General features: G+C 39.1%; 1 protein-coding gene across 1 annotated transcript in view; it reads right to left on the bottom strand.

Annotated features, from left to right (window-relative positions):
- Grik2 (glutamate ionotropic receptor kainate type subunit 2) overlaps nt 1–24,249 on the bottom strand; it is a 650,167-nt gene that overhangs the window by 225,373 nt on the left and 400,545 nt on the right. Inside the window, exon 9 of the mRNA XM_027402939.2 lies at nt 20,268–20,381. Within this exon, the coding sequence (XP_027258740.1) occupies nt 20,268–20,381 (114 nt within the window). The remainder of the gene's footprint in view (nt 1–20,267; nt 20,382–24,249) is intronic.

Below are 24,249 nucleotides of genomic sequence, written 5' to 3'. Positions count from 1 at the left end.
AGTGCCATGCCAGGAGAACAAATGTTTTAAAGGAGAAATTGACATGGTGATCAGAATGCATGCTTGCAAAACCAAAACAGTGTATGCTTTTAATAAACTTGGTTGACTACAAGATTTTACTTGATTATCAGTATTAATGTGGTATCTTGCTTGATATTGCCATTCTGCAGATATTTGTACTTTAGCTATTAAATTCTTCATTAACTTAATTCATAAGAGAAGGCGAATTAAGGAGAGGGGAGATTGAAGTTCAATTCAATCACACACACTATTTCACTGTTTCTAGTTAAAACCTTTGATGGGAAAGGAGACTGTACTTATTAGCTTATCTCTCAGTGGCATTTCATCACTGATCCTAATTTATTATCAAGGTTTTATGGCACAAAATTTATTGCCAACATCTCCATTCTTATATGAATCAACACAGCTCACATCTCTTGCTTCACTATGCTCTTCAGAAAAGACAGAATCCTGTCCCCAGGCTTTTACTCCTAAATCATCTAACATTTTTCTCAGTAGATTTTTGCTCTATCTCATCTGTCCCCAAAAAACTCCACACCTGATTCTTGAAAGTTTGCATCTCCTTCCGAATGCATTACCTCTCAAAGTAGACTCACTTACTAAGATTCTATTTAGGCTTCCCCTTCCGCTGACTCATCACAGACCAGACCAGGTGAGCGATCCCCTGCTTTTACCCAAATTCTGTCCTAAGCGCCATCCACCCAGATCCCTCCAGGCTTGTCCCGGCTTGAAACAGACGCGCCCAGGCAGGGAGGAGCTCCCTGAATCTGGGTACAGGACACACTTCTTCCGTTCCCGGAGACCGATCTGCCTGGAGGAACCCTATGGAGGCCTAACTCCTGCAGAGTGAGCAGACTACGAGGAGAGGCAAGACCATCCAGAGCTTCGGACATTGAATTCCTGGCCCATACACACTACAGAGTAACAAGAGGAGATAGAGAGATCCTTCCTGCACTCACTGGAAAAAGATATGGGAAGAAGACAGAATAAGAACTCACTCAACAACAGAAAGACCAATATGACACCACCAGAATCTAGGGACTCCACTCCAGCAAGACCTGAAAAGCCCAACATAGTGCATGAAGATGAGATGGACCTCAAAAATTATCTCAGCAAGATGATAGAGACCTTCAAAGAGGAAACAAGAAAATCCCTTAAAGAAATAGAAGAAAAAGCAAGCAAAAAATTACAGGAAATAGAGGAAAAGACAAACCAAAAAATTCAAGAAATAAACAAATCTCTTAAAGAAGCTAAAGAAACCCAAGATAAAACAACCAAACAAGTGAAGGAAGCTCTTGAAACAGTTGAAAGCATGAAAGCTGAATTAGACACAATAAAGAAAACAAAGAATGAGGCAATGCTGGAAATGGAAAGACTGGATAAACGATCAGGATCTAAGGACGTGAGTATAACCAATAGAATCCAAGAGACAGAAGAGAGAATCTCAGCTATTGAAGACTCGCTAGAGGATATATATTCATCAACCAAAGAAAACCTCAAGTCCAACAAATCCCTAACACAAAATATCCAGGAAATATGGGACACCGTGAAAAGACCAAACCTAAGAATAATAGGTGTAGAAGAAGGTGAAGAAACACTGCTCAAAGGTACAGAAAACATATTCAACAAAATCATAGAAGAAAACTTCCCCAACCTACAGAAAGATATGCCTATGAAAGTACAAGAAGCTTATAGGACACCAAACAGACTGGACCACAAAAAGAAGTCCCCCTGACACATAATAATCAAAACTACAAATCTACAGATAAAGAGAAAATATTAAGAGCTGCAAAGGAAAAAGGCCAAGTAACATATAAAGGGAAACCAATTAGAATCACACCTGACTTCTCAATGGAAACTCTGAAAGCCAGAAGGTCTTGGATAGATACCCTACAAGCACTAAGGGAGCATGGATGTCAACCCAGACTACTGTACCCAGCAAAACTTTCAATCATTATAGATGGAGAAAACAAGATATTCCATGACAAAAACAGATTTAAACAATACATATCCACAAATCAAGCACTACCGAAGGTTCTGGAAGGAAAACTCCAACCCAACGATCATAACTACATGCACAAGAACACAGGCAATAGATAATCTAATTTTGCCAAACACAAAAAGAAGCAGGAGGGCAAAGTCCACACACAATGACACCACCAACAATAAATCCAAAACAAAGAAGAACCAACGAACAATGGACATTAATGTCCCTAAATGTCAATGGTCTTAATTTACCCATAAAAAGATATAGGCTAACAGAATGGATATGAAGACAGAATCCATCCTTCTGCTGTTTACAAGAAACACACCTCAACTTCAAAGACAGGTGATACCTCAGAGTAAAAGGATGGGAAAAGATTTTCCAATCAAATGGCCTCAAGAAACAAGCCGGTGTAGCAATCCTAATATCTAACAAATTGGACTTTAAACTAAAATCAATCAAAAGAGATGAAGAAGGGCATTTCTTACTCATCACAGGAAAAGTCCATCAAGATGAAATCTCAATCCTGAACATCTATGCTCCAAATACGAAGGCACCCACATTTGTGAAAGAAACATTACTAAAGCTCAAACCACACATAAAACCACACACACTTATAGTAGGAGACTTCAACACCCCCCTTACACCATTGGACAGAACCACTAGACAGAAACTTAACAAAGAAACAAAGGATCTGAAAGAAGTTATGACCCAACTGGGTTTAACAGATATCTATAGAACATTCCATCCAAACACAAAAGAATATACCTTCTTCTCAGTGCCACATGGAACCTTCTCAAAAATTGACCACATAGTTGGCAGCAAAGAAAACCTCCACAGTTACAAAAGTATTGAAATAATCCCCTGTATCTTATCAGACCACCATGCATTAAAGCTGGAATTCAACAGCAATATGAATTGCAGAAAACCTACATTTGCATGGAAAATGAATAACTCCCAATTGCACCATTCCTGGGTTGAGGAAGAAATAAAAAAAGAAATTAAAGACTTCCTAGAATTTAATGAGAATGTGGACACAACATACCCGAACTTATGGGACACCCTGAAAGCAGTGCTAAGAGGGAAGTTCATAGCACTAAGTGCTCACATGAAGAAACTAGAGGAAAGTCACATTAGAGAATTGAAAGAACAACTGAAAGCTTTAGTGCAAAAAGAAGCAAACACACCAAGGAGGAGTAGACGCCAAGAAATAATCAACCTGAGAGCCGAAATCAACAAAGTAGAAACTAGGAAAACAGTACAAAGAATCAATGAAACAAAGAGTTGGTTCTTTGAGAAGATCAACAAGATAGACAAACCTCTAGCCAAACTAATCAAAAGGCAGAGAGAGAGCATGCTAATTAACAAAATCAGAAATGAAAAGGGGGATATAACAACGGACACTGAGGAAATCCAGAGAATCTTTAGGTCATACTTTGAAAACCTGTATTCCACAAAATTGGAAAATCTAAAGGAAATGGACAGCTTTCTGGATAAATATCACTTACCAAAATTAAATCAAGATCAGATAAACAGTTTAAATCGACCTATAACCCCTAATGAGATAGAAGCAGTAATCAAAAGCCTCCCAACCAAAAAAAGCCCAGGGCCAGATGGCTTCACTGCAGAATTCTACCAGAAATTCAAAGAAGAGCTAATTCCAGTGCTCCTCAAACTGTTCCGAAAAATAGAAGCAGATGGGATATTGCCAAACTCTTTCTACGAGGCTACAATCACTTTGATACCCAAGCCACACAAAGAAAAGACTAAGAAAGAGAACTACAGACCTATATCCCTCATGAACATTGATGCTAAAATACTCAATAAAATATTGGCGAATCGAATCCAAGAACATATCAGAAAAATCATCCACCATGATCAAGTAGGCTTCATCCCAGGAATGCAAGGATGTTTCAACATACAAAAAACCATTAATGTAATCCACCATATAAACAAACTGAAAAAGAAAAACCACATGATCATCTCACTAGATGCTGAAAAAGCCTTTGACAAAATCCAACATCCCTTCATGATAAAGATCTTGGAGAGAACAGGAATAACAGGAACATATCTAAACATGATAAACGCGATATACACCAAACCAATAGCCAACATCAAACTAAATGGAGAGAAACTCGAAGCTTTTCCTCTAAAATCAGGAACAAGACAAGGATGTTCACTCTCTCCGTACCTCTTCAATATTGTACTTGATGTTCTAGCTAGAGCAATAAGACAACAACAGGAGATCAAAGGGATACAAATTGGAAAGGAAGAAGTTAACCTTTCACTATTTGCAGATGACATGATAGTCTACATAACTGACCTGAAAAACTCTACCAGGAAACTCATACAGCTGATAAACACCTTCAGCAAGGTAGCAGGATACAAAATTAACTCAAAAAATCTGTAGCCCTACTGTATACAGATGATAAACTCAATGAGAAAGAAATCATGGAAACATCACCTTTCACAATATCCACAAGCAACATAAAATATCTTGGGGTAACACTAACCAAAAAAGTGAAAGACCTGTACAATAAGAACTTTGAGACTTTAAAGAAAGAAATTAAAGAAGATACCAGAAAGTGGAAAGATCTCCCATGCTCTTGGATAGGCAGAATTAACATAGTAAAAATGGCAATCCTACCAAAAGCAATCTACAGATTCAATGCAATCCCCATCAAAATCCCAACACAGTTTTTCACAGACATTGAAAGAACAATACTCAACTTTATATGGAAAAATAAAAAACCCAGGATAGCCAAAACAACTCTTTACAATAAAAGATCTTCTGGAGGCATCACCATCCCTGACTTCAAGCTCTACTATAGAGCCATAGTTCTGAAAACAGCTTGGTATTGGCACAAGAATAGACAGAGTAGACCAATGGAATCGCATTGAAGACCCAGATATTAATCTACTCACCTACGAACACCTTATTTTTGACAAAGGTGCTAAATCCATACAATGGAAAAAAGATAGCATCTTCAACAAATGGTGCTGGCACAATTGGATTCGGATATGCAGAAAATTGCAGATTGATCCATACCTGTCACCATGCACGAAACTTAAGTGCAAATGGATCAAAGATCTCTCCATAAATCCAGCCACACTGAATCTTCTAGAAGAGAAAGTGGGAATAACCCTTGAACAAATTGGCACAGGAGAATGATTCCTGAACATCATGCCAGAAGCACAGACACTGAGGTCTGCAATCAATAAATGGGACCTCCTGAAACTGAGAAGCTTCTGTAAGGCAAAGGACACAGTCAGTAAGACAAAACGACCACCCACAGAATGGGAAAAGATCTTCACCAGCCCCACATCTGACAGAGGACTGATTTCCAAAATATACAAGGAGCTCAAGAAGCTAGCCACCAAAACACCATACAATGAAATTAAAAAGTGGGGTGCAGAACTAAACAGAGAGTTTTCAACAGAGGAATCTGAAATGGCTGAAAGACACTTTAAAAAGTGCTCAAAATCCCTGGCCATCAGAGAAATGCAACTCAAAACAACTCTGAGATACCACCTCACACCTGTCAGAATGGCTAAAATCAAAAATACCAATGACAACCTATGCTGGAGAGGTTGCGGAGAAGAAGGAACACTCCTCCATTGCTGGTGGGAGTGTGAACTTGTAAGACCACTTTGGAAATCAGTATGGCGGTTGCTCAGAAAAATGGGAATCAATCTACCTCAAGATCCAGCCATTCCTCTCTTGGGTATATACCCAAATACTGCATGTCCATACAACAAGGACATATGTTCAACCATGTTCATAGCAGCATTGTTTGTAATAGCCAGAACCTGGAAGCAACCTAGATGCCCCTCAACTGAAGAATGGAAAGAGAAAATGTGGTACATTTATACAATGGAGTACTACTCAGCAGAAAAACAAAAAAAGCAAAAAACAATGGAATCTTGAAATTTGCAAGCAAATGGATGGAACTAGAAGAAACCATCCTGAGTGAGGTAACCCAATCACAAAAAGACAAACATGGTATGTACTCACTCATATATGATTTTTAGACATAGAGCAAAGGTTTACCAGCCTATAATCCTCTTCCCCAAAGAAACTAGAAATCATGAATGACTCTAAGGGATAAATGGACCCCAGGAATGGGAAGTGGCATGAACTCCCAAGCTAATTGAGAGCATGAGGGTAGGGGAGTGGGTGCTGCCACAATAAGAGCACAAGAAGAAGAGTAGAGGAGAAGAAATTGAGGAGCAGATATATTGAGTTGGGGGAAGAATAGAGGAGAGAGAGCAGCATGAGAGATACCATATCAGAGGGAGCCACTATAGGTCCGAGAAGAGATCTGGAACTAGAAAGATCTCCAGAGACCTATAAGGATGACACGATCTGACAGTCCGGGCAGTGGAGGAGAGGATGGCCTAGAAGCCCCTCCCCTAGAATGAGAGTGATGACTACTCTCTATGCTATCCTAGAGTCCTCATCCAGTGGCTGATGGAAGCAGAGAGAGATGACATACACAGAAATACACTGAGCTGAATTCTGGAACCTAGTTGAAGAGAGGGAGGAATGAAGAACGAAGGGGTCTGTACCAGGTTGGAGAAACCCACATAAACAGTTGGCCTGAAAAAGGGAAAGCATATCGACCCCAGACACTCTTTGGGAGGCCAGTACGGGACTAATCCAGCCCCCTGATCATGGATGCCATCGGGGAGGCCCCTGCACTCCTGGGAGCCTCCGGAGGTGGACTGGCTTTTTGCCCTGGTGTATGTGGGGGACTTCGAGAGCCCATCCCACTTGAAGGGATGCACTCTGTCTCTGAACACATGGGGAGGGACCCAGGCCCAGCACAGGAAGATTTGGTGGACTTGGTGGAGCCCCAGTTGGGGGCCCTACCCTGCCTGGGGAGTGGTGGGTGGATGGGGTGGGGGGTAGGTTGGAGGTGGGGGAGAAGGAATGGGAGTGAGGGGAGGGAGAGGGAGAGGGAGAGGGGAATTACATGTGAAACAAGCCTGTTCCCTAACTTGAATTAATAATAATAAAAAGAGAGAAAAAAAAGATTCTATTTAGTAAAACCCATGAACATATCATATATCATTTATTTAACAATGACTAATTGACACACCTTTTGTAGAGTATTCTTTAAATAAACATTTTGTAGTTTACTTGCCTAGATTGTAAATACAGGTTTTAGAACAACTTAAATATTAACAAAACAAAACAAAAGCCTTTGACATAGTTGAATTGAGGGCCACTAGAATCTCAAATAGAAAACTAAAGCAGGAAAGAGGCTGAAGCTTCAGAGCTAAGTTACCCAGATGTAGGGACCCACAGATGAGTTGTCCAGACATCAGGAGATCCAAAACTTGCAGCAGAAGCTGCAGAACCAGGGAAGAAGTGGGAGCTGACACATATATAGGGAATTCCATAAATCTCTCAGAAGCTGTGGAGTCAGTGAAGGGACAAAAAGCTGACAACAAGCAGGGTGTAAAAGCATGAGGAGTATCACAACCAGCAAGAGAAGCTTCAGAAACAGAGATAACAAAAGATCTGAAGCAGGGTAAGGTGAAACACAAGTCTCATAACAGTTGGGCAGGGGCTGTACAAGCAGGGAGGAGGTTGGTGCTGGTAAGGAGCCTTCCTTACAGTCCCACATAGGCCTGAAAGGCTATTGAAGAATGAACAGGACTAAGCTGACAAGACTAGGGCTTCTGGGCAGAAAGCCACACTAGAAGTCAGAGGAGATAGTGTCATGACTGCAAGGCAGAGTTGGTTGTTGACACTAAGAAAGTGATTTGGTCTGAATATAGAAGCTGACTCTCAGAAGGACAAGGAATAGAGGCTCCAAGTCCGGAGGCAAATTACTCTTCAAACCTAATACAACCATCCTTGAGCATAACAAATGCCTCTACTGAAAGAATGGTGATTCTCAGTTGGGGTCATCCTTGTGGATCCCCTAACACTTCTGCTCTGCCACTCTCCAAATCTGTACTGTCTCCCTCTATCAAGGCGTCTCCTTTCTTGCCCTCCTCTATGCCTCCCCTGTCTCAGTCCTCTTGCTCTCCTCCCCCCTCCCCTTCTTCCCTTCCCACCTCCTTCCTGTCCACCCATGCCCCATGCTCCCACTTTTTTCAGGGGTTTTTATCCTCTCCCCTTCTTCAAGGGACTATGCAATCTTCTTTCAGGGTTTCTTTGTTTCCTAGCTCCTCTGGCAATGTGGATTGTAGACTGGTAATCCTTTGCTCTATGTCTAAAAATCATATATGAGTCCATGCCATCTTTATCTTTTTGTGACTGGATTACCTCACTCAGAATGGTTTCTTCTAGTTCCATTCATTTGCCTGAAATTTCAAGATTCCATTGTTTTTTTTCTGCTGAATAGGACTCCATTGTGTAAATGTACCATATTTTCTCTATCCATTCTTCAGTTGAGGAGCTAGGTTGCTTCCAGGTTCTGGCTATTACAAATAGTGCTGCTATCAATATCATTGAACAGATGTCCTTGTATGAATATGCATTCTTTGGGTATATGCCCGAGAGAGGAATTGCTGGATCTTGAGGTGGAGAAAATCCCATTGATGCCAGTCCCTATAATGAGATTGGTGTCTACCTTGGTTACCATTCTTAGAGCCTTCATCTAGTAGGACACTAAGAGACACATACATGGTCCCCTGGAGAAGGGGAAAGGGTCAAGAGCTCCTGAGCAAATTGGGGACGTGGGAAGAGGGGGCAGGGAGCTAGGAGAATGAGAAGGGGAGAAGAGGAGGGATGCAGAGGACATGAGGGAGCAGAAAGGTTGAGTCAGGCAAAGAATAGATGATAACAAGAATGGAGATATAATAGAGGGAGACATTTTTGATTTACAGAGAAATTAGGCACTGGGGAAATGTCTGGAGATCTACAAAGATGACACCAGCTAACAATCTAAGTAACTGAGGAGAGGCTACCTTAAATGCCCTCCCCTGATAATGAGATTGATGACTATCTTATACGCCATCCTATAACCTTCATCCAGCAGCTGGTGGAAGTAGAAGCAGACACCCACAACTAATCACCAAACTGAACTGAAACCCAGATGCAGAGAATGATGAAGGAAGAGCCCATGGGTCCAGACCAGGCTGGTGAAACCCACAGTAACAGCTGACCTGAACATCGGGGAAGTCTTGCTCCCCAGACTGATAGGTGGAATACCAGCATGGGATTGATCCAGACCCCAGGAACATGGGTTTCTATGAGGAAACCTTGGAAATCTATGGGACCTCCTGTAGAAGTTCAGTACTTATCGCTAGCATAGGTGTGGAGTTTGGGAGCCCATTCCATATAGAGGAATACTCCCTGAGCCAAGACACACAGGGGTGGGCCTAGGCCCTATCCCAAAGGATACCATAGACTCTGATGACACCCTATGGAAGGCCTCACCATCCAGTGGGAGGAAAAAGGATATGTGATAGATAGGGTTTTATTTGGCGGGTGGTCGGGGAGGATGGGTGGGAGAAGGGAATTGGGATTGTCATGTAAAACAATCCTGTTTCTAATTCAAATAAAAAAGTTGAAAAAAGCCAGGGATTCGTGGTGCAAGCCTTTAATCCCAGCATCAGGAGGCGGAGGCAGGCAGATCTCTGTGTGTTCGAGGCTAGCCTGGTCTCCAGAGCGAGTGCCAGAATAGGCTCCAAAGCTACACAGAGAAACCCTGTCTCGAAAACAAAAAAAAAAAAAAAAAAAAAAAACCTGAAAAAAGTTACAAAAAAAGAACAAAGTTTTTGTATAGACAAAGAAATACACATACCAAATTCATAAAGGTGTTTTTAATAAAACCATAGAAGAACATGCCCCGAGCATGGAGAAATTCCCACCCACAAAAGCCTACGTAACACCAAACAGACAGTACTCAGAGTTAAAATATCAAAATCATGAAAGAAAAATCACAAATTCAAGAGACTGTACAACTTTCTCAACTGTTTTCATAGCAGGATTATTCATAAAGCCAGAACCTGGAAACCACTTAGATGCCCCTCAACTGAAGAATGGATAAAGAAAACTTGATATATTTACATGATATAATATTACTAAGCTGTACAAAACAGAGTAATAAGGCAATTTGCAGGCAAATGGATGGAACTAGAACAAATCATCCTGAGTAAGGTAACTCAAACCAAGAAAGACAAATAAGGTATTTAGTCACCCATAAGTATATGTAAAGCAAAGATAACCAGGCTACAATCCTCACCCCCAGTGAAGCTAGGTAATAAGAAAGACCCTAAGAGATATGCATGGATCACCCTAGGAAGGGGAAATAAATGGGATCTTCTGGGTAATCTGGATGTGGGGGAGGTTAAAGGGTAGGACATGGGGATGAGAACCTGAGTGGGACAGGGTGGGTGAGTCAGGGGAGGAACAGAGAGGGAGAGCTATGAAAGAGATATCTTTATAGAGGGAGCCATTATGGGGTTAGGGAGAAACTTGATGATAAGAAAATTTCCAGGAATCCATAACGATGACCCCAGCTATAACTCCTCTAATCAGATTAGTGACTAACATAATTATCATCATAGAACCTCCATCCAGTAGCTGATGGAAGCAGACACAGAGATCCACCACTGAGCACTGGCCTGACCTCTGGGTGTCAAGTCAAAGAGAAGGAGGAGAGATTATATAAGAAATGCAGGTCAACATCATGAGGGGGAAATTTGCAGAGACAGCTGACCTGAGATCCTGGGACATCTTGGATTCTGGACCAATAGATGGTGAGACTTATGGGCCTAAATTAGGCCCTCTGCATTTGGGTGATAGTTGTGTGGCTTGGTCTGTGTGTGGGACCCCTGGCAGTGGGACCAGGATCTATACTTGGTGCATGAGGTAGATTTTTGTAGCCCATTCGCAAGGAGGGATACCTTGCTCAGCCTTGATCCTCGCTATGGGGGATGGGGGATAGATGCTTGGTCCTGCCTCAACTTGATGTGCCAGGTTTGTTCGATCTACATGGGAGGCCTTATGCTTTTTGGGTAATGGATGAGGTGGTTGAGATGGGGAAGTAGAAGGAGCAGAGGAATGGGGCAACTCTGGATATTATGTAAAATAAAATGATGTAGATACAAAAAAAGAAAATATAACAGATACAAGATGTGATAGAGATCAATGTACATAATAATTCAGAACATTAATGGTCTCAATTCTTCAACGAAAAATGTGAAATCAATCAAAAGACAGGATCTATTAAGGACTGCTTCCATGAAACACACCTCACTTGCAAAGAATGACACCAACTTTGTATCTATATCACTCCTACCCTAACAACTCAAGTATTCCTCACTCCCTTCCAATTTATAACTTTCTCTTTAATTATTACTCTGTGTGTGTGTGTGTGTGTATGTTGCTCTCTCTCTCTTACACACTCACACACACACACACACACACACAAACAACAAAAAAACCTACTAAGTCCATTTAGCTTTGTTATATGTACATGTATCCAGAGTAACAACTTTGGAGTGGAAAATCTATGTGGGAGAGTATCCCTGAAGAAAAGATTCTCTGTCTTTAGGAAACCATGTATTAATTGTTCTTCATCTGATGGTGTAACACTATGGAATTTCTCCTGTCAGCATTGGCATGTCATCTGGTGTTGTCACTCAGGATTCATTTAGGTAACCATACTGCTGATTCTTAAAATGTACAGATTTTATGTCATGTCTAGTGAACACTATCCATCAGCTGGCATCTGGTCCTCTGGTTTGTAATATTTCCACTACCTCTTTCTTGATTTTATCCCTGATGCCCTCATATATTCATTATACTATTACATACCTTAATATTTAACTGTGAAAATGACAAAGTTGTTAAAATCTAATATGAAGGGATAAGAAAGTAAGAATGGGAAGAGGTTACTGTAAAGCAATCACAATCCCTGAAGTGTACCAAAAACATAGTGTGGAAAGTTATGCTGCCTTTGAGCAAGTAGGTTGAATTAGTGAACAGGTATAAGGAAATTAAATCTGTCATCTCACATGTTAAAGAAAATTAAGGTGTACACACACACACACACACACACACACACACACACACACATATATATATATATATACATAATATCTATATATTCTTCAATAAATGTGTGAATCTACTTAGAAATTGTATACAGAGTGTAAGGATAAAATCTTTTTTTTTTTTTTTTTTTGGTTTTGTGAGACATGGTCTCTCTGTGTAGCTTTGGAGCCTATCCTGGCACTCACTCTGGAGACCAGGCTGGCCTCAAGCTCACAGAGATCTGCTTGCCTCTGCCTCCCAAGTGCTGGGATTAAAAGCATGCACCACCAATGCCCAGCCAATAAAATCTTTTTCTTGGTGAAGCTTCTGTGTCTGGACTTCCAAGCCTAAATTCTATAACTGTCTGTGAATCACATACTTGGTTGTCCTGCTATGAAAGGGAAGGATCAGAGGGGAAAGTCATTGACAGCAGTTCTGGAAGCCCAATTTGTTGATATTACAGTTAAGACTGCAAAACTGTTTAGGTAATGTCTTGGTCACCTTTCTCTTCTATATGCTAAACCCTTATATTGTCATTTAGTTTTTTTTTTCCTCAGATAAGTCTGTGTTTAAAGGTTGTGAAAAAAAAAGTTAAGAAGCCTAAGCAAGTAAACTGTACATTGTAATATACAAACTTCCAGATGGCTAAAGGAAAAAGACTAAGTTGTAGGGGCACACACACTTGTTAAAATCCTGAAACAACTGGAAAGAACTCTCCAGAGAGCAAAGGCTTTCCTGAAAATCCTGCAGAGCTCCAAGGCTGCCATTTTCATTCTAGTGTCTGTAATGTACAAGGGGGAGGAGAGGGAAGTAAATGTACAGTGGCATGTAAGAGCAAGTAATTCTTTGATTAACAAACCTATTCTTATACAAATCCAAACAAAGGGAAGCATTCACCATATTTAGATAGGAGGTAAATTATTGAATGTAAAGAACCTGGAGGGAAAATGCATTCCACATATGAGCTTACATAAAGTATCATAAGTTAAAGTAGTCTAAAAATTGAAAACAGAAACAGAATTTCAACAATAATTACACCTACAATTTGAAGTCCAAAGTAGTGTGGGGAAGCACAGTACAAAGTGAGAGGAACCTGAGATTGAAGTGGACAACTTTAGATCCATATATCTCTAGACGTGTAATATCATACCTCCTATTTCAAATGTTAAAGAGATATGCACTTAAAAGCAATTAATGCTTTTTAAAATGAATTTCCTTCACAGTGTAAATGTGTAGTTTACCCCACATGGTATATTGGGTCTACCTCCTGTTGTTGAAGGGATAGTCTAAAAATATTGGTAACCAGCTCAGATTTTGAATCTCAGTTTAAAAGAGGAAATTGTGATTGAATCCTGGGGCTATTTTATTTGCCTATGGACATAAGAGGTTTTTATCCAAAGAGGCTGAAAAAAAAAAACTACACTATATTAGGTAAGTTTGGGAAGTAGAGCCCAAATATTCAAGCAAGAGTGCCCAAGTACTGTCTTCCATAAAGGACAAAAAGTAGGTATATAAGAATATCCAACAAAATCAACATTGGTCTAGACATTATCGGAGCTTATAATGACAAGTGTTGTTTTAGGTATAATGATTTCAGTCAAAGTACAATTTTGCTCATAGCTGTAGTTTTCTTTTTGTTCCCATTTCCACAGTACATCACTAAAAATCTACAAATCTCATTTTGTAGTATCAGTAGTTTATGGTGGCCAGATAATTTAGAAGAAATTCTATTACTCCACTTTCTAGTTGAGTAGGCATGAGAAATGTATAAAATGTACATGTGTAGGCATTCTATATGCTATTTTCTTTACTTATAAAACTGAATAATGGTTTCTACTTCAAAAGATTATTATGAAATTTTGGGGCTTAGGAGAGGGTTCAGCGGTTAAGAACATTTACTGATGTTCCCAAAGACCTGAAATCAGCTCCCATCAACCACCTGGTAGCTCAGAATCATGCGGCACTCCAATTCCATAAGATGAGATTTCCCTTTCTTGCCTTCAGAAACAGCAGGGATGCACATGATGCACAGGCAAAATACTCCTATTCATAAAGTACATAAGTAATAGAGCAGAATTTAAAAAGAACAAATTGACTGATGTAGTGGTATATGCCCTTATTTTTAAAAATGTTATTGTGAAAAATACAATGTGTGGCAAATTGTTTGATTTATGCCTAGTACCAAGGAGTCTGGTGAAACCCACAGAAACAGCTGACCTGAACAAGGGGGATCTCTTGGCCCCCAGACTGATCACTGGGAAACCAGCATGCAACTGATCCAGACCCCATGAATGTAGGTGTCAGTGAGGAAGCTTTGGAAATCTATGGGGCCTCTTGTAATGGATCAGTATGTATCCCTAGCACAGGAATGGACTTTGGGAGCCCATTTCACATAGAGGGATAGACACACAGGAGAGAGCCTAGACCCTATCCCAAAGGATATGACAGACTCTGAAGACCCCCCCCCATGGAAGGCCACACTCTCCCTGGGGAGCAGAAATGGTATTGAATAGGTAGGGTGTTAGTAAGAGTTGGGGAGGAGGGGAGGAAAAGGGAACAGGGTTTGACATGTAAAACAATCTTGTTTCTAATTTAAATAAAAAAAATTATAAAGGAAGCATCCTATAAATGTCTGCTATTGTTGATTATAATTGCCCATATCTACATAATCCAGTCACATAAAGTTGAGAAACAAACCAGTGTGCCAATCCTAGTCCTCATCATCACCTTAAAATGTATCTGAAATCTTTTTTGTGTTAGGGATTTTGCTTATACTGTTCTCACCTCTTGTTGAGTCCTTCTTGAACTTTGGGTTTCAACTGCTGTGCTGGGTGTCTTTTTTCAACTTGGCACAAACCCAGACATATCTGGGAAGTAGAAATCTTAATTAAGAAAATGATTCCTTAAGACTGGCCTGTAGGCAACCTTGCAGGGTGTTTTCTTGATTAAATATTGATAGGAAAAGGCTTCTCTGCTATAGGAGCTGCCAGACTGGATGGGGGAAAGCGAGCAATCTAAGCAAGCTGTGAAGAGCAAATCAATAAACAGCATTCCTCCATGGCTTCTGATTCAGGTACTGACTCCAGGTTTTTGCTCTGCTTGAGTTTCTGTCCTAACTTCCCTCAGGGAATGGACTGTTACCTGGAATTGTAATAAAACATAAAGCCTTTCTTCCCTAAGTTACTTTTGGCCAAGGGGTTCATCAACAGAAATGAAGCTCTTAATTAAGACAACTGCCTTATTTAAAATTATATTTGTCCTGTTCCATCTGTACAATGTTACTTGTATATATGTTTTCAGAGTTAACCATTTGACAGTGGAAAATCAATGGATGTGTTCTTCCCTGGGGGAATACCACATGCTGTTACGACATTATGGTGCAGCTTCTAATTTTACTAGGAAACACAATCTTACTTCAAACTCTCTGATCTTCTGGCTCTTACAATCTTTCTGCCACATTTTCTATTGTGTTCCTTGAACTTTAGGTGCAAGATTGAGATGTATCTGACAAGTTTAACACTAAGGTAAAGTAGTGGCACATGTATGTTGGCAGTAACCAACACGTCTCTAATTGGAGTTCAGACCAGATGAACAAGAGGGAAGCAGTGCCTAGTACTGGAATGCTGGCTAAATGCTCCATGGTAGTGACACAGTGGATATTGGAGGAGAATTGGCAACTCCTAATTTACTAAAAACAGTATAATCTATAACAACAATCCATAATTACCAATTTTTAAATGATTCTTAAAGTGACATTTTTCCACTCATAGCCTCAGAATAAACTTGTACCTAAAGCATGAAGTACTCAACTTTTTTTTTTCATAATACAGGTTGTGTGTGTGTGTGTGTGTGTGTGTGTGTGTGTGTATGTATGTATACAAGTATGAAGTTTCCAGTGTGCATCATAATTTCCAAGGTGTATATATTCAAACATATGTATATATACATATATATGTATATATATCCTGTTTATCAAATATATCTTTAAGCACACAAAATTGTTACTGTATCTTCATTATTCAATAAATATTTGTTTAGGCCAGCTGAATACAAGTGTTATGAAACAGAAAAATGGGGTTCCACTTTTAGAAAGAAGAAGAAGTTCAGTACAGAAGGAGGAAGGACAAAAGACAGTGTAAATGGAGTTCTTCTTTGGTCTAAATAGTAAAAACCCAGAGACTGATATAGAGGAAAATCGCTGAGAGATCAGAGAAAAGGAAGAGCAAAACAAAGCCACCTTTGCCCCATTCATTTCCAATGGGGGAAAAAAAGAGCAAGTTCCTGTTTTGTGCTGCTAATATCCCCTCCTCACCAAGCCATCTCACTTCCCGTCTGGCTGTTCAGAGCTCCTGACCTCTATGGTTAGCTAGTGGAAAATTCCATCCTCTGATCTTCAGGCATGTTTTATTTGTAAAAGCAAGATATCACCACAGAACATATAACATCAAAGTTGTTTTTTTATGTTTACTTAAAATTATACACAATATATTTAAGTGTATTTAGGCATACCTTTCTTAGCATGTGTGTGTACATATATAGCTTACAGAGATTAAGTCACTTGGGCTGACAATGTTCTATACAAAACCATAGACTAGTAAAAACACAGCCCCAGGCATAAGAAAGTTCCTTTCAAATGGTTGATAATGCAAGCAACTGCATTACCCTTGGTTGCCTCTCAGAAGCTGAAGTCTCTATTGCTGAAGACACTACACACTCAGAACACAGGATCCGGATAATGTGAGCTGGATCTACCCTAAAAGCCCCTTTATTTTTGTCTAGCTTCCATGGTGCCAGAAATACTACACAAGCTGCCAAGTGTGAGAAACAATTTATCCAGAAGTCACACCTATGAATTACATGGTGAGATACTGTAAAGGTTCAGCATAAACATGATAAATAATCCCTTTGAATTTTTCTATTCTTGTTATGCATTCTTGATGATCAGAGTATTAAATAAAAAAGAACCTCAATAGCAACAAAAATAAACAATGACAACAAACAATTTGAGGATATGGAAATAAGATGACATACTTTTTTTCTTTTTAGAACATGACAGAATTTTAAAAACTAGCATATTGAAATACTCTAAAATGTAAATAGTATACTTAAAATCTAAGTATCATGTATGTTTGATTGATAATCACATTAGTTGTAAGGAATATTGAACCAACTGGTAGTTGTCAAGTGTCACTGCAAATCACTACTATCTGTGGAACTCTTATACATAAAAATAACCATGCCTGAAACGCAGAAACATTGCTTCAAGTATTTCAGCTCTGCTTTGTGCATTGTTATGGTAATATCCTTATGCTTTTTAGCTGGCTCTGATATAAGTCTCAATTAGTTTGCCTTAGTAATTCAAGTCAATAATCCCAACTATAGGGGAGGCTGAGTTGAACATAAAGTCAAAAATAGCCTGGGGTATAAAAAGAAGAAACCACCGAAACAGCTGACCTGAACAAGGGAAAACTCTTGGTCCCCATACTGATAGCTGAGAATCCAGCATGGGACTGATCCAGACAACCTGAATGTGGGTGTCAGTGAGGAGACCTTGGAAATCTGTGGGGCCTTTTGTAGTGGATCAGTACTTATCGCTACCATAGGAATGGACTTTAGGAGCCCATCCCACATGGAGGGATACCCCCTGAGCCTAGACACAAAGGGGTTGGCCTAGGCCCTATCCCAAAGAATATGACAGACATTGAAGACCACCTTCTGGAAGGCCTCACCCTCCCTTGGGAGCAGAAAGGATATGGGATGGGTAGGGCTTTAGTTGGGGGGGGCAGGGGAAGAGGGAAGGGAGAGGGACCTGGGATTGACATGTAAAATAATTTTCTTTCTAATAAAAAAGGGGAAAATAAAATAAAAAATTAGATCAAAGGTAGCTTTGACACTTAGCAAGACCCTGTGTTAAAACAAACTAGCACACTTGTCTAGGATACTAAACACTAACCAAGTTCAAACCCTAGTACCACCACCACCAAACAAACAAAAAAAACTGTAATGAAATGGTACTTGTGTATTAGTAAATGCAAAATTGTTTATGATTGAGAAAATATATAAATTCCTTTGTAAAAATATTAAGTAACAAGTAATTAGTCCTAAGTAATTAGTTAAAATTATATGATATTAATTATTTTGTTTCATTAGACAAATTGTATAACCTGAACATTTAAGCATATTTAACTCTAATCATTTAAAAGAGAGCATTTTCTATAATTCTAAGTTAATTAAATATTATTTGTTTGTTTTATGAATATTGATAAATATTGATTTTTATATAAAATGGGACATAACTCTGGCAGTAAGAAACCAAAAGCGTATAAAGTTTGATTATTGGCATTGTGTAATTTCACAATAAAGGGAGACACAGATATGCACAAATAAAAATCCTTTTTAATGGATGGTAAATATGATGACAGAATATTGTGAGTGTAAAGCACACAGCTTCCCACCCCAGAACATTCCTAATTAAGCAGAATGGTTACATGGGATTGACACTTCAGATGTGAGGCTAAAATGATGAATTGATATGTGAAGTATAAGAATTGAGTAAAGGTTTGTTGTCATAAAATAGAGGATACATTTGGAATTTTGGTTGGGAGGCCACAGAAAGGACCAGTTTATAGGTTACAGATGTTTTAGGCATGATCTTTACTCTTTGAGATTTGTGGGATACATTTTGTAGAGAAGTGAGACAGAGTCAAGTTCAGTTCATCAATAATGTTTTGGAGGATGATGTACATGTGAATCAAAAAAGTGTAATATTAATTGTGAATTGTATGTAAATGAAAAGTACAATAAAAATCACAATTGGAGAAGACCATTTGCCAAGAAAAGCAAGCAAGGCTTAAGCAGTCACAATTGAAGGTTATCTCCATATCCCAGTTCAATCAGGAAACATATTTTCTAATGAGGAAATAAATAAAGAATGGGAAGAGACAAAAACTCAAATGTCAAGGATGAAATATTATTATGTTTTACAGATCATTGTGGATTATTTAAAATTATGTGTAGCAGGAAATCAGAAAAATTACAGTATTACATTGTTACAATAAAAAGCTTAGGATAACAGCCTGGCTATCCGCAGAAGGGATAAGTGAAACTGTCCTAATAGGAATTGTGACATCTAGGACAAATGGTTTGATGGACAAGAAGTCAGGTGTGTTATTGCCTGTAGTGAAGTTTTGAATAAAGATGTGTTCTGGTTTGCTGTATTTAGAAGTGTGTTTGAAAAGATAGAGGAGACCTAATATTAAATTGAAGAGGCACTTTAAGGTTTTAGATATGACATTGAAGAGTCTGAAGTACTCAGCTAAAAAATGAAAAACCTCACCACCTGAAGGCTTTTATGTCATTGTGGCCAGCATTGCTTAATTATAAAAAACTTATTCCGTTTTTTGAAATGCTTCCAGTTTCGACAACCATTTTTGTTACTATGATCTAAAAATATTACCTCCTTCTGGCCTGATTTATCAATGTACACAAATTTAGAAACTATGACTGCTAAGTATATAAAGGGGTTTTCTGAGCCTCTAAATTTGTTTTCCTATAGTTAGTGGTGGCATAGAAGGGGAACTAGTAAGCTATCTTGATAGTAAGAAATACCAACTAAATAATATAATACTTACACTAAAAATTATCCTTTGCAAATGGCATAAGTGACCATTACTGGCAAGCTAATTAAAACACATAATTATGACATTGGTAAAATATCCAACATATCAACATTGATTTAATTATTTTGGCAGTGAAAATGTTTCTGGTTTTTAAAAGCATTTTCCATTATTTTTCATGAAAGAAATTAGTGAAATGAGAGCTATTAGTCCAGATGGAAACAATGAAATTGAAAACAAGATTAAAGCATGATTATAGAAAAATATTGAAAAAGGATTGCAATAATGTGAAATACATTTTTAGTAAAAGAAGAGTTTATGTTTGGCTATTCCTTTAACTATATCCATCTACATGTCTATTATTTTTCATATGTGGACACTGGCAATTCATCAATAGTAGCAAATTCTGTAGAAATGTAAAGATTTTCAATAGTTCACGAGGTTGTTTATCAATACAGGTACCTCAAACATTCACTGAAGATTAACAAAAAATATGTACTGAATGGACTTTCCTATTTTATAGTATTTGCTAAATGACTATAAGACACATTGCATTCTGTTCATAGTATTCCCATTATAATGTCTTTTTTCTATCACATCAATGATATCTACATTTTTCTAAAATACTTGAAAAACAGTCACTTACCAAAATGGTGGTAACAATCAATGAACGATTAGACAGGGAGTCTGTGATGTTTGCTGGCTTTCCTTTCTGACTTTCTGTCATATTCAGGCCACTGGCTGGGTCCCACGTTCCAATCTATAAAACAGCAAATGTACTTTGTGAATTGTCCATCAGGCATCTGTGAGAGGGTTCTGAAAGGGAAGTTAAGACTGCCAACACTTCCTATGCAACTCTGCAGCTTATGTATTGTCACTAAAGTATAGGCTGCTCTTTTAAGCATGATTCACTGTTGTGTGAAATGTGTCTAGTGAAGTGTGACATTAATGAGGAAAGTCAGTCACCATACTCCACTGCCGTGTGGTAGCTTCATTTTCCATTAAAACTTTCATTCCACAAGCTAAAGCACATTTGACGATAAGTTGGTAGCAACTAGAAACTGATGAATAGGGCATATTCTTTAGTGTAATGGCTCTATTTCATTTTCTCATTATAAAGAGAATATTCTGTATCACAGACAAAGCTAAAAAGTAGGGGAAACCCTAGAGATCCAAGACAAATTAATAAGTATAGACAGGTTTATGGAAGGGAATGACTACTATTCTGCCTAACCTCAGGTATAGTAAATCTACACCAATATATCATGGCAACTTTTCAAATAATTTTTGTGATGTTGAAAATACTTCTGGAAATGAGATTTTAGCACAATCTCATCTAGATAGCTGACTCCAGTGTTTCCTCAAGTCCTCTATTTCAAAAGATTTTTACTGAACCAATGCCTTCTTTTTAATTTTTGATTTTTTAAAATTTAAAACAGAAACAATCTTGTTTTACAGGTCAATCCCAGTTCCCTCTCCCTCCCCTTCTCCTCTGCCCCCATTGACCCACCATCCATCCCCTTTCTGCTCCCCAGGGAGCACGAGGCCTTCTATGGGGGATCTTCAATGTCTGTCACAACATTTGGAGCAGGGCCTAGGGCCTCCACAGGGTGTCTAGGCTGAGACAGTATTTCTCTGTGTGCAATGTACTCTGGAAGTCCATTCATACACTAGTTAATAAATACTGATCCACACTATCAGAGGCCCCATAGAATGCCCCCATGTTCGGGGGTCTGGGTCAGTGCTATGCTGGCTCCCCAGCTATCAGTCTGGGGTTCATGGGCTTCCCCTTGTTCAGATCAGAGGTTTCTGTGGTTTTTTCCAGTCTGGTCTTGACCCCTTTGCTCATCACTCCTCCCTATCTGCATCTGGATTCCAGGAGTTCAGCTCAGTGTTTAGCTGTGGGTACCTGCTTATGCTTCCATCACCTACTGAATGAAGTCTCTAGGATGGCATATAAAGCAGTCGTCAATCTCATTATAGGGGAAAGGCAGTTAAGGTAGCTTCTCCACTATTGCTTAGATTCTTAGTGGGGTCATTCTTGCAGATCTCTGTACATTTCCCTAATGCCATATTTTTCTTTAGACCTATAATGGCTACCTCTATTATGGTACCTCTTCTCTTGCTCTCCTGAATTTTCCCCTGACTCAACATTGCTGCTCCCTCATGTCCTCTCCCCTTTTCTTCTCCCCTTCTTTTTTTCTTAATTCCCTCTCCCCTCCCCCCATGTTCCCAATTTGCTCAGGAGGTCTCATCCCTTCTTCCTTCTCTGGGGGACCATGTATGTCTCTCTTAGGGTCTTCCTTACTTCCTAGCTTCCCTGGTGGTGCGGAATATAGGCTAGTAATCCTTTGCTCCATGCCTGATATCCATATATGAGTGAGTACATACCATGTTTTCTCATAGATGAGGCTATGTGGTATACTCTTTGTGTACAGACATTTTATGCCACTGAACACAGTGTATGGGATGACAACAGCAGTCTAGGTGGAAGGGACATATAAACACAAGACCTCACAGAAGGCACATGTTGGGTATTTAATGGTAACTGCACTACAACATTGCTCCATAAGTGCTAATAATCAGTGAATTAGAACTTAGTAGGAGCTATGGATACAGTAATTCTCTATCCCTACCTTCTTAAACCTGAGCATCATCAGTAATGAAAATTGTCTTCGATATTCTCCTAGCCAATTACCTAACTTATTTTCATCAAGGGAAAGCAACAAATTCTCTTTAAAAATCAACATCAATGATAGACATTACCTATCTCAAAGGGTTAGAAAAATATATTACAAGCAAATGGACTTGAGAAACAAGCTGGTGTATACATTTTAATGTCTTAAAAATAGGCTTCAAACCAATTTAATAAGAAGATATGAAGAAGGACTTCACATACACAACAAAGGAAATATCAATCAAAATTATGTTTCAATTTTAACATCTATGCAACAAACAAAGGGGCAAACAAGTTTGTAAAAGAAACAGTATTATAGTTAAATTACATGTTTGCCCTCACACATGATTAATGAGAAACTTCAGTATGCCACTCTCATCATTAGACAGATCACCTAGAAAAAATACACATAAAAATGGACCTAAGTGATATTTACAGACTACTAAACCCAAGGACAAAGAATATACTTTCTGCAATGCATCTCTTGGAACTATCCAAAAATTGACCACATCCTGAATGAAACACAAAGCAAGGATCAAAGGATACATAAAAATTGAAATATAACTCCCTGAATAGTATCAGTCAACTACAGATTAAAGCTAGACAGCAATGAGAGTAGAAACATCAGAAAGCTTACAAACTCATGGAAACTGAATAATTCTTTGCTCAATGAAAAATGGTCAAGGCATAAATAAATCCAAAATTAAAGACTTTCTAGAATATAAATTGGAATGAAAATGAATACACAAGCCCTGACCTGTGGTACCAGACCCTTCCTGCCAATGAATTCTCCAGAGGGACCTGGAGGCAGACCAGAACATCCAGCATCAACCACCATTCCTGTCTTGCCGAGTGCTGGGGGCTCCTCTAGCCCACCTTTCCCTCTTTCTTCCCGCTGACCTGTGGTTCCATACCCTTCCTGCCACCGAATCCTCCAGAGGGACCTGGAGGCAGAACAAAACATCCAGCCTTGGCTGCCATTTTTGTATCATCACTCCACCAACTGGGGAAGAGAGACAGAGACAGACAGAGAGAGAGAGAGAGAGAGAGAGAGAGAGAGAGAGAGAGAGAGACAGACAGAGAGACAGAGAGACAGAGAGAGACAGAGACAGAGAGAGACAGAGAGAGAGACAGAGAGAGAGAGAGAGAGGAGGAGGAGGAGGAGGAGGAGGAGGAGGAGGAGGAGGAGAAGGAGGAGAACACCTGGGGGCAGAAAAAAGCATCCAGCATTGGCTGCCATTCCGATCTTGCCCTTGCACCCTCCTGGAGAGAGGAGAGGATAGAGCCTTGAAGCCAAACCCACCAGGAGAGGAATAAACCCTACCTGTACCCACTGGAGGAAGAGATGGGAAGACAAAAATATAAAACACATTACACAACAAAAAGATTTATATGACACCTACAGAGTCTAGGGATTCTACATCAGCAAGACTTGAATATCCCAATGAATATGAATCAGAAGAGAATGACCTTAAAAAAAAAACTTCATGAAAATGATAGAGGCCCTCAAACAGAATATGAAAAATCCCGTAAAGAAATGGAAGAAAAATACAAATCTCTTAAAGAAAGTAGAAAAAGCCAAGAATAAACAATCAAATAGATGAAGGAAACAATTCAATCAGTTCAAGATCTGACAACTGAACTAGAGGCAATAAATAAAACACAAACTGAGGGAATTCTGGAAATAGAAAGACTGGGTAAATGATTAGGAAACAATACAAACATAACCATCAAATTACAAGAGATAGAGTAGAGAATCTCAGGCTCTGAGGATAAACTAGAGAAAATAGATTCATTGACCAAAGAAAATCTGAAATCCAGCAAATTCTTAATCCAAAATATTCAGGAAATATGGTACAAATTGGAAAGGAAGAAGTCAAACTTTCAATATTTGCAGATGAATATGACAGTTTACAAAAATGACCTGAAGAATTCTACTAAGAAACTCCTA

The sequence above is a fragment of the Cricetulus griseus genome, chromosome 2, assembly GCF_003668045.3.
Source record: "Cricetulus griseus strain 17A/GY chromosome 2, alternate assembly CriGri-PICRH-1.0, whole genome shotgun sequence".
NCBI lineage: Eukaryota > Metazoa > Chordata > Mammalia > Rodentia > Cricetidae > Cricetulus > Cricetulus griseus.
The sequence above is the reverse complement of the archived record's forward strand: the minus strand, read 5'-3'. Positions and strand labels throughout refer to the sequence as shown.